Raw genomic sequence first — 11400 nt, forward strand, 5'->3', positions numbered from 1 at the left:
TCCTATGCAGTATTTCTCCTTTTGTGACTGACTAATTTCACTCAACATAATGCCCTCAATGTTCATCCATATTATGCGGTAGCTTGCAGCTTCCTTGTAGTTCTTCAAGGTAGCATAGTATTCCATTGTGTGTATGTACCACAGTTTGTTTAACCATTCTTCAGTTGATGGGCACTTTATGCAATTTACTTTTGAATGGATGTTAGTATTTAGTGGAAAGTTGTCAGAATCTCAACAAGGGTGGTCTGATTGATGGGGAAATCTAGGCTTGCCTTTCAAAAAGACAATGCTTAGGGGTATTGTCCTCTTGATGCCATTTTGTTGATCACACAACTCCATTTTTATTTCATTTAATACATGTAAGTGGAATTACACAATCAATGCTGTCATTTGTGACTGGCTTCTTTCACTTAACATATTTCAATTATAGTCTTATTTTCAACTTTTCCTAGTATTGGTATGGTGCTGTAGGGTAAGCGCTAGACTACTAACTGAAAGTGGTTTGAGCCCACCAGCCACTCCTTGGAAACTCTGTACAGTTGAAACCAACTTGAGGGCACTTAACAATAGTCTTGGTAGGGAAGAATCATCTTGCAAATGACTAGTTATGGATTTTAAAATAAAGCCCCTTGGATGAGGTTTTTGTTTTGTTTTGTTTTTTGTTTTACTGGTGGTGGGGGGAATCTAACTGCTAAAAAGCTAGGTCTAATACCCAGAACTGCTGGACTTTGGCTCCATCTTTTTTGTGAATTGCCACACTGCTGCCAGACCTAACGCACTCAGGCACTTACAAACAATTTTTCTCACTACAACTCATAAACTTGTGACCTACAAAATATCTTAGGAAGACACATCTTGAGAATTAGTCATGTTGGAGGCTGCTCAATATTACAGCTGAGGCCTTCTGCTGCCCTTCCCTGAAATGCATTCACCTAGCTTCTTGCATTTCCTGAAATGCAATCACCTAGCTAAATGCAGTTACCTAGGTCCTTGAATTTTCCTCTTGAAGGAGCCCAGGGATGACAATCTTGTCAGAAGCTAGAGGAGCCTGTTTGCATAGCAGGAACAGTTTTTACTGATACTGAATATTTATTTGGAGTAACTGGTGGAGAATGTGTATGTAGCAAAAGGCTGGTGGAGAACATGGGGCAAGAGCTAATGCCTTTGGGCTGCCTTAGGAAGAAAATCCATTAAGGGTTAGGGGAGCTATGGGAATTTCACTGATGCTTCCAGAACTGAGTCCAGATGAGACTGAGGATGGAATATGGGAGGGTACAAAAAGGGAAGGTCAAACTGAGGGAAAGGACTCTAGGTTGAGGCAGTGCAGGATATTACAGCTGTTGCTGGAATTCTCCCGAGCCACACTTACGGTCAATTCACAGAGATTGCTAAACTGCTGGAAAAGGACAAGAAGAGGGCAAATTCTTAAGACGTTATCTGAGGCCTGAGGATAAGGACTGGGGAAGGTGGAAGGGAAGACATTTCTATAGAACCTTAGAAAGGAGGATGACCAGCTAATGGTAGTACCTGGGGAACCCCCTGTCTACCTTGGAGGTTCCTTCAAGTGAGTCTTGATGCCTAGAAGGGGGAACTTAAGAGACAAGTAAAGGACAATATAGGCTTTACCTCAGAGACCTCAGCCAAGCTGCATGGATTTAGAAATCACCAGGTTTGACTGAAGGGACGCTACTAGGCAATATTCTTAAAATAACCTCTATCCTCCTACTGTCTAAAGTAGACATGGGAAACCTCATCCTTAGAGATCTGTTCCTTTAGGTCTGGGGAAGGCTTTTAAACATCCTTAATAGCAGGGAAACTGTACCTGGGTGAGGCAGCAATGGTTGTGAATCAAGAGTCAAGTTCTGATGGAACAAGCCCTCGGACATACTTCAGAGGCACTGGGCTTAACAAAGGTAAAGGGACTTCAAGACAAACTGGTTACTCTCAGTTTTGGCTAGGTTGACCTTACTTCAGTCCCTGAAGCCCAGGAGGCCTTATTTGGATTATCTTGGTTACTGGCTAATCAGTGGTTTGTTCAGCTGTGTACACCCCAGGCAGGGCTGGTAAGCAGTTACGTAGCTCTTCTCAGTTTAGGTTATCTTCTAATTTTCTAATCCCAAGTGTTCCAGGATCAGTCTTTCAGTCTGGACTTTAACCATGTGACACACACATTGGTGTGACAACGTCAGTAGATGTCAACCTGGAACTTGCCTTGTGCCTGATTCATCCAGGAAGCTGATGAACCCAGGCAACAGAATAAACACCCTAAGCAGCTCCTGCCAGGAATGGAGTGTGAGCCTGCCTGGCCAAAGGGAATATTTTGTTTACTTTGTTCTCTTCTTCACTCCTGTCCTCACATGCCAGACTCTCTCACTGCTTTCTACCTGGGTCAGGAGTTGTGCTGGTTTTGAGTTCACACCAAAAGACTTGTTTTGGGTGAAGGTGAGTTTTGAAGAAGAGACTTGATTTTCGAAGGGTCAGAACAGGAACTACTGCTGGGAGGAAAGTCAGATGTGAAAACTGGTTTGAATGGGGAATTAAGGGGTCAGAGATCTCTGAGACCCACTATCACAGCCACCCCGCTCCCGCCGCCCCAGCTCCGCCCACGCCTCTGGAGTGCCTCTTGTTTTATCGTTTGGCTAGGTCTTACTCTTCTCCTGGGACAGCCCCTACAATTTCAACTACCTCACTTTTTGCTTCCATGACTAGCTTATTGTTTTTGACACTAATTGGTAGGCACTGAAGACCATTTAATTTTGCTTCTTATCCCCTCCCCCACCCTAATACAAATGCAAAGCAGCGTGGGAATCCCCTTTCAGGGGAGGCAACTGTTCAGCTTTAAGAGAAAGGAACTGGAGGAAGAGGCCTTGACTCAGATCCTCCTACCATTGGCTGTTGGAGGGGATCCCACCTCAGGGATTGGCTGTGACAGCATCCGCTTCCTCTTGTGATTGGCTCAGCCAGGAAGATATAAAGTGGCTGTGCCGGCCTCTTTCTCAGTTGGAGGGAGGCAAGGAGCCGGTTGAATTTACTCGCTGAAACGCACCTGGCGCACCCCTCGCCTCTCTGAACCAGAGTCTAAGCCCTGTGGAAGCTGCAACCATGAAGGAGAGACGAACCCCACAGCCAGTAGTGGCTAGATGTAAGCTTGTTCTGGTGGGGGATGTGCAGTGTGGCAAGACGGCAATGTTACAGGTGTTAGCAAAGGACTGCTATCCCGAGGTGAGCTGCCTGCCAGCAGATTAGCTATTCTCCTGCCTGCCTGGGGATAGATTCCTACCTGCCTTCCTTACCCTTCTCTCCCCCGAGCTTTTTGCCCCAGCTTCAGCTGATTTCTGGCTGAAGGACTGCCCTGCCTTGACTTCCCCTGAGACCTGTCCCACTTCTGCCGCCCCACTGGCTCCTCCTCACCTCTTCACCCACAGGCGTGATCAAATCCCCTCCTACCTCCCTTCATCCCTAGAGTCTGCTCTCTGGAGAGGGAACTGGAGGAATTTGAGAGTCTGGGGTTTCTTCTTGACGTAATACCCGCCTCCCATCCCGTACCCTGAAAGGTTCTATGGACATGTCCTCAGGCCGGGCTGCTGCTACCCCTTTTTGCTGTTTCCCTGGCCCGAGGGACCTGTGGGAGGAGATAACGAGCTAGGATGGGATTGTGGCTCTAAAACTGGGAGGGAAACAAATTGGATGCTGAACGGAATCTGTGGATTTGTGTGTGTCTCTCCCTCTGACCATGGCTATGGCTCTGGGGGATGGAGGTGGTCTTTCATGATTCTTACTTGGAGCAAAGTGCCTGTGCCTCTATATACCCCGTTCTCCTGTCTGGTGTATCGCCTCTCTGGACCCTTATCTCCGTCACTTGAGCGCTTCACTATACTGGCTGCTTGTGTGGCTTGCACTAATGTGAGGGTTACGAGGGTAGGGGCATCCAGGGTGAGAATGATCCTCTCTCCTCAGACATACGTGCCCACCGTGTTTGAGAATTACACAGCCTGCTTGGAGACAGAGGAACAGAGAGTGGAGCTCAGTCTCTGGGACACCTCAGGTAAGACTCTGGCCCCAAATGCCCTCTCCTTCCCACCTCCACCAGTCTGCCGCAGCTGCTGTCTTCTAGAAATTGTTTCCTCTTTGGGCCAGGAAAAAGATTTTTCTGCTTGTCAGGTGACTGAAAAAGGGAGACCTGAAGGATTCCTTGGCTGTTGGAATGAGGGGAGAGGGAGATGGTTCACTCAGTTAGATGGTTCAGAGGTACCTAGGGAAAGAGTTCCAGAAGTCACTCGCTTCTCTGGTTCTAGCTCCATCTTTCAGAGTGCTAAGATGGAGAAGTGAATGGATCCAGGAACTACTGGGGGCAGTCAGACAGGGCTTCTCCTTCCCTGACTCCTGGCCATCCAGCGCAGACACACAGCAGACACCCCCAGCCTTTGCTGCCCTAGTGCAAAACCAAGTAAGTGGCAGGAGGCGGTGCTGCTGCAGGCAGTTGTGGTCCCGGCAGGAGCCGAGCCTGCTTTGGGGGAAATACCGCTCAGACTCGCCTATATTCCATCTCGGACCACTGCTGCCCGCCTGCCGCAGCTCCGCTCCACTTGTCATACTGCTACCATACCGCTGCGGCTCAGGGATGAAATGATGCATCATCGATGCTTCGGAGGGTGGGGAGATGGCTCAATATAGGGCACAGCCACGTTGTGGATAGTGGCAGTAGCCTGTGGGGTGGGGGGATTGGTGATAATGGGTTTTTCTGTACTGGGGAGGGAGAGAAGGTACCCTGTGTTTTTGGAATGTAGAGGGGAATGTTTTTTTCAGTCTCTGAGCCCCAAACCCTCAGTGCTAGGTTATCCTTGGCTTTGATTTTGACCCATTCCTACTATCTCTGTCCCAATCCTTTTTAAATAAGACTGGGCTCAGAGTCATCAGTAGGGACTAAAGCGAGAACTAGGGGAAATAAAATAAATCTATTCCTCCCCCCAAATACATATTCAGGCTGAGTTAAAGAGAAACTATAAATCACTGTGGCTTCCTGTTTCATATAATAAATATGCCACTCTACTCTACCAAAGAGCTGTTGTTCCCATGATCCAGTGTTAAGGTCTGAAAAGGTTGTGGGTAGGGGATGGGTAGAGAAAAAATAAGACTTTCTTGCTCCCACCCCGCCCCCACCCCTGCCTGCCAAAACAAAACAAAAATTCCTGAACCCGGTATGCTAAGCTTTCCTCCTTCGTCGCAGTTATAGGGGTGGTGGTGGAGGCGGGGAGGGTTCTGGTTAGCCTAGACTGTGCTATTCTGGCTGGATCACACGAGAATGCAGCTGGGCTGCATGATGTGTAGCTTTGATCTACTGTACCCTACCCACCTCCCAGTCTCCCCAAATCTTAACTATAGCTCCTTTCACTACCTCCACCCCAAACCCCCTGCTATCTCTCCCTCTCCTTTTCAGAACACAGTCCTTGAATCCCAGTCCTGATCATAGAAAACCAGCATGAATGCTCTTATCCTACCCCCCCAGCCACACCCTTCCCCTCTATTTCCCAAAGGATGAAGGATATCAGTCATTCTCAAACAAACTCCCTCTTTCAAATTAGGTACCTGTAAGGAAGGAGGAAGTGGCAGAGGTGTGTGGGATGGGGCTTCCCAATAGTTGGTGCAAATACCTGTTCCCATTATTCATGTGCTGGTTCTAGGGGAGGGGGCTGCTTGGAGCCAAAATGGAGGCCCTTCTCCCCACCCCACCCCCCACCCCAGTACTGCAGTGCTCAGTGCTGCGGAGATAAGACCCTACTCCAGGAAGGGATGGGGGCGGATTGCTTAAGGAGCAGGCAGCTAGCCCAACTCTCCTTTACCCCCCACCTTTTTTTTTTAACAACCAACACCTCTCCCCAGCTTGGATTCCCCCCCAGTTTCCATGGCGATTTCGGTGCAGGGAGAGGGGCTGCTTGCTATTCTGAGCACGGATTGTCTGGGTTCCAAATCCGCTACTGTTCCTTCCCCAGGGCGGAGGGGGGCAGGCTCAGCCCCTAGCATTCTCCCAGATTGGACCACCTGGCATGGCACTGCCCACTCCCTCCCAACCAAGCCCCCTTTCTTAGGCCTCAATTCCCAGTGTTTGGTACTTCTATCTTTGGGACTGCCCTCCACCCCCCCACCCCCACCCCCGAGATGCTAGGTGGCAGGGACTCCAGCTTTCCCTCTGCCCTTTTCAGTGTAAGTGGATTTGGGTAGGTAGAGGAGTAGAACACTGGATCCTTGATTTTCTTCCCTTCTCTGCCAATCTTCTGGAGGCCTGACCCCATGGCAGAGAAGCAGGGCAGCCAGTTATATAACAGGCAGAATTGTGTCTTCACTGAAGAGACCCTGGGACAGTGGAAGGAGCGATTAGAGTCAGCGTCATCTTGAACTCTTGGAAAGAGACTTTAAACAAGCCCTTGTCTCTCCACAGGGATCAGGAGTCTCTTCCTCTGGGACACAGGAAACTAGCCCACTCTGAGAGACCCCTCCCATCCACTGCTCTCGAATTGATTCCTACTCAGGGTTTCCAAGACTAAATCTTTTCAGGAGCAGACAGCTTTGTCTTTCTCTTGCAGAGACTTGGGTTGAACAACCCAGCACCTAATCCACCGTGCTAGCAGGGCTCCTTTTACAAGGCCAAATTACAGGTCCCCTCCCTGCTTTTGACCCCTTTTTTTAGGACGAAGGATGCTGATATTATTGAGCTGCCTATGGCTAGTTGTTGTTGTTGTTACGTGCTGTGGAGTCGGTTCCGACTCATAGTGAGCCTGCACAGGGTTTCCGAGGCTGTTAATCTTTACGGGAGCAGAACACCTCATCTTTCTCCCGCGGAACCGCTGGTAGTTTCGAACTGCTGACCTTACGGTTCGCAGCCCGATTTGTAACCACTACGCTACCAGAGCTCCTTGCCTATGGCTAGTGGTCAGTCCCATATCTATAGGCTACAGCACAGTCCCCTGGGAGATGCAGTGGGGCTAACTAGCCTAAGTGACCAAGAATGATCTTCCCAGGGCTCATGTTGGGCTCTCTCTTCCCGCTCCATCAGGATCTCCCTATTATGACAATGTTCGTCCACTCTGCTACAGCGACTCTGATGCAGTATTACTATGCTTTGATATCAGCCGGCCTGAGACAGTGGACAGCGCACTCAAGAAGGTAAAGCTGGATCAACTCTACAGTCTCTATCTAGCTCAGCATTGGAGCAAGACTATGGGAGACCTTGTCATAGAATCCCCTCTGTGTAGCATGAAGAGACTGAGGCCCGGGAAGGAAGAGATTTGCCCAAAGCTATTATCTACAACTCTGAGACTAGACCCCAGATCTCCTATTTCCAACCCTCTCAGGCTAATGCCTTTTTATTGCCTTATATTTTGTCAGAGGTCCCAGCAAGGGAGGGAGGAGGGTAGTGCTGAAGACTCAGGAAGGCAGAGATTGGTATTATGGTTGGAGAATCAGGGTTGGGGGCTTTTGGAAGCAGCTTTTATGGACCTTGATCCCAGGCTCCACTGAGACTGGGCAAGCCAGTCAAGGTCTGAGCTGAACTACCAGTAAGAAATGTCTGGGTTTGTGTGGCAAGACCTACCTGTACTAAGTAGCCTTAGGATGCCTTGTGGGATTAGCTGAGTTTTCCAGAAGACTCTGGGATTATCTCCTCTCCTTGGGAAGAGACAGGTGGTCTTCCCCACTAGGATTCTGGACTTGTGAAGCCCTCTGACTGCAGTGAGGTGGCAGGTCCATGTTCTACGTGCCTGGCAGGATGAGGAAATGGAATCTCTGTTGACTGAGGGGACAGGCTCCTGGGTCAACACTTCAGTGACCCCAGAGGCCTCTGGGGTAGGGGAATGATGTCATTTGTGCAGTGATGATGCTGGGACAGAGGGAGTTCTGGGCTGGTGATGAGCCCGATGGTGCGATGTTGCCAGCTGGACTTCTCTGAATGTCTGTCTGCCACTGACTCTCCTTTCTTCCTTCTTCTTTCCCTTCTACTGTTGTTGGGTTCCTCAGTGGAAGACAGAAATCCTAGATTATTGTCCCAGCACCCGTGTGTTGCTTATTGGCTGTAAGACAGACCTGCGAACAGACCTGAGCACTCTGATGGAGCTGTCACACCAGAAGCAGGCCCCCATCTCCTATGAGCAGGTCTGTGTGCATGTGGGGATGGAAGACAAGGTGAAGAAGGCTGTAGGCAGAGGACTTGAAACATGGCTCTTGCTTAAATTCTCCCATTATAGCAAAAGAGAATTGGCATTATGGGGGGACGATCTATAATCAACGAACTCATTCCCTGGATAGAGGTGGTGTGGGTGCTTATTGGTGGTTATGTGCCGTAGAATCGGTTCTGACTCATAGCGACCCTGCACAAGGTTTCCGAGGCTGCAAATCTTTATGGGCGCAGAAAGCCTCATCTTTCTCCCCTGGAACAACTGGTAGTTTCAAACTGCTGATCTTAAGGTTCGCAGCCCGATTCGTAACCACTACGCTACCAGAGCTCCTTTGGGTGCTTATTACTTTGGTATATACTATAAATTGCAGGTGAGCCATTCCTGTGTTTCTCAGATTGCATTCTTTTCATTGGAATCACTCAGAATACTAAGTACCATACCTGTAGACTTACTCAGGGGAGAAAGATGACATGGTAATCAGCATTTTAAATGAAATCCCTGGATAATTTGTTGTGCACATGATTTCTTAGAGACTGGATCCTTTATTTTAGACTGATATTTCACATTAGAAACATCTGGAGAGCTCTTAATAATACTAATGCCGAGGTCATTCTACCTCCAGAAATTCTGATTTACTTGGTCAGGCTTTCATATGTTTTGGTTTTTTTCCCTCATTGTTGTGAAAATACACAGACCAAAACATTCCCCAATGCAACAATTATCCATATGGTTTTAAATGTGTTCCAGGTGATTCTAATGGGCAATCAGGTTTCACCTTCAGAAAAACTAATCAACAGAGGGTGGTGGTAGGAGATTGTCAATTTGGTCCCCTTAGGTGTACCCAGGGAATGGCTCTAAGCACAGAAGGCAGTGATGCTGAGCCATTTTGGACCACTGTGCTAATGACCTTACCCCTTCTGCAGGGCTGTGCAATAGCCAAGCAGCTGGGTGCAGAAATCTACCTGGAAGGCTCAGCTTTCACCTCAGAAAAGAGTGTCCACAGCATCTTTCGGACAGCGTCCATGGTGTGTCTGAACAAGGCCAGTCCAGTGCCCCCGAAGAGCCCTGTCCGAAGCCTCTCCAAGCGACTGCTACACCTCCCCAGTCGCTCTGAACTCATCTCTTCTACTTTCAAGAAGGAAAAGGCCAAAAGCTGTTCCATTATGTGAAGTGGGGGTTGGAGAGGGGAGACAACCTCCCACTTCCTCCCTGGGGTGCAGAGGCATAGGGAGAGAGGGAGGATGAGACAATTTAGGACATTGGACACAAGTTTTTCAGATGGCCATGGTGAGGGCTTGGAAGGAGACAGGAATGGGACAAGGAAGGAGCCAGGCCCAGTATGAGGACCTGGCACTGAGAGCGAACCATCACACCCCAAGCCAGGAACTAGGTTGTGGAGTGGGCAGCTGTCCTGGTGTCCCCCACTCCAGAGGAAGGAAAGGTGTGGGAGGGTTGGGAGCATGTTGGCCTACTGGGCTTGGGGGCCTACAGGAGCCTCACCTTCAGCATCATGCCTCTTCCACGTAGCGTTTCCATGCAGGCCGGGGGACGGGAGGGGTCCCTGAGCCCTTCCCTTCCCCTCTGAGGTCGTGGCAGAGGAGTGGAGAATGAGGAAGCCAAGAGGCAGCTCCTGGGGAGCTTAGTTCAGGTGCTTCCTAAGAAATCAGAAGGGCAGGAGCTGGTCAGAGCCCATGAGAAGGAAGCCTCATGTTTGCATAGCCCATGCCTCATGGAGAGAAGACATCATACATTCCCATGCTTCTCACCTAAGTCCCCAGGGCCCAAGGGAGAAGCCCCAGACCCCCCTTCTCTTTAGTGTGGGGGTGGTGGTGCTGCAGGGGCAGAGCTGGGTGGGGGTCACCAGACTTTTTCTGCCCCTAGGGCAGTATAGCTGGCATCTGTTTTATAGACTCTTGTCTTTGGAATGGGGGGAGGGGGGAGTGTTTAAATCTGTTATATGTTCTGTGTTTAAAGAAGAAAACCTATTTATTAATGAAAAATATAATACATATGAAGAAGTTGGCTTTGCTTTTCTTGGTTTCTTTCCGTGTCATCTGATCACTGACAATGAAGAAGAACCTGTCCTGAAGCCCTTTTTATGGATGGCAGAATGACCCAGTCTCTGGCTGCTGTTATGGTTCCCTAGCACCTCCAACAAGACCTCTTCTCTACCCTGCAATCCTTCCCCTTCCCCATCCTCAGCCAAGTTCTACTAAACCAAGGAAAATTTCCTTAGGGAACTATTGACATTTGGATTGGACAATGCTTTGTGGTAGGAGGATAGCTCATGCATTGTAGGATGTTTAGCAGCATCCTTAGCCTCTACCCACTAGATGCCAGTTGCACCCCCACCCTGCCCACCCTACTCCAGCTGCGATAACCCACAATGTCTCCAGATATTTCTAAATGTCCCCAGGGGCGAAATCACCCCTGATTGAGAACTATGACCCTAGAGAATCCAGAGGAGATAGACAGGGTTTGGTGAAATCCTCATCAGAGGATCCAAATGCTGAGAACCCAGCCTCTGCAGAAGGTGAACAGACTATAGTCAAAGTGAGAGTTCTTAGGGGTCTCATCTCCACTGACCTTAAAAGGTAAAGTCATGTCTTCTGCATATTTGTGAGAGATTTTTTTTGGGCCAATTTAACTTTTTAAAGGTGTACAACTTATTAACTAATTACGTTAGTCAACTATGCAACCTTACACTTGATGTGATTTTCCAGTCACCATAAACCAAAACTCAGTATTCCATAAGCAATAACTACCCCCTTTCCTACTCCCTTTCCTCCCAGTAACCACAAATAAACTTTGGTCTCTACACATTTGCCTTCTCTTGCTTTTTTTTTTATGTATTGTAGTGAGGTTTTGACTCATGTTGTTGTTAGATGCCATTGAGTTGGTACTGACTCATAGCAACCCTATGCACAACAGAACGAAACATCTCCTGGGCCTGGGCCAACCTCACAATTGTTGCCACGCATGAGCCCATTGATGCTGCCACTTTGCCAAGCCATCTACCAGGGCATCTTCTCTTTTTCTCTGATCCTCCACTTTACCAAACATGATATCCTTCTCCAGTGACTGGTCCCTCCTGACAAATATGTCCGTAGTATACGAGATGAAGTTTGGCCATCTTGGCCTCCAAGGAGCAATCTGGCTGCACTTCTTCCAACACAGATCTGTTGGTTCTTTTGGCAGCCCATGGCACTTTCAATATTCTCCTCCAACACCA

General features: G+C 48.7%; 1 protein-coding gene across 1 annotated transcript; it reads left to right on the forward strand.

Moving 5' to 3' along the window:
* The first annotated feature begins 2998 nt into the window (after positions 1-2998).
* Positions 2999-10186, forward strand: RND1 (Rho family GTPase 1). The gene is made up of 5 exons (XM_006870099.1): positions 2999-3222; positions 3958-4045; positions 7052-7161; positions 8011-8145; positions 9092-10186. The coding sequence occupies exons 1-5, from the start codon at positions 3103-3105 to the stop codon at positions 9335-9337; spliced, it is 699 nt and encodes a 232-aa protein (XP_006870161.1). The 5' UTR covers positions 2999-3102; the 3' UTR covers positions 9338-10186.
* Positions 10187-11400: the final 1214 nt, after the last annotated feature.

The sequence above is a fragment of the Chrysochloris asiatica genome, unplaced genomic scaffold (genome assembly GCF_000296735.1).
Source record: "Chrysochloris asiatica unplaced genomic scaffold, ChrAsi1.0 scaffold00138, whole genome shotgun sequence".
Taxonomy (NCBI): Eukaryota; Metazoa; Chordata; class Mammalia; order Afrosoricida; family Chrysochloridae; genus Chrysochloris; species Chrysochloris asiatica.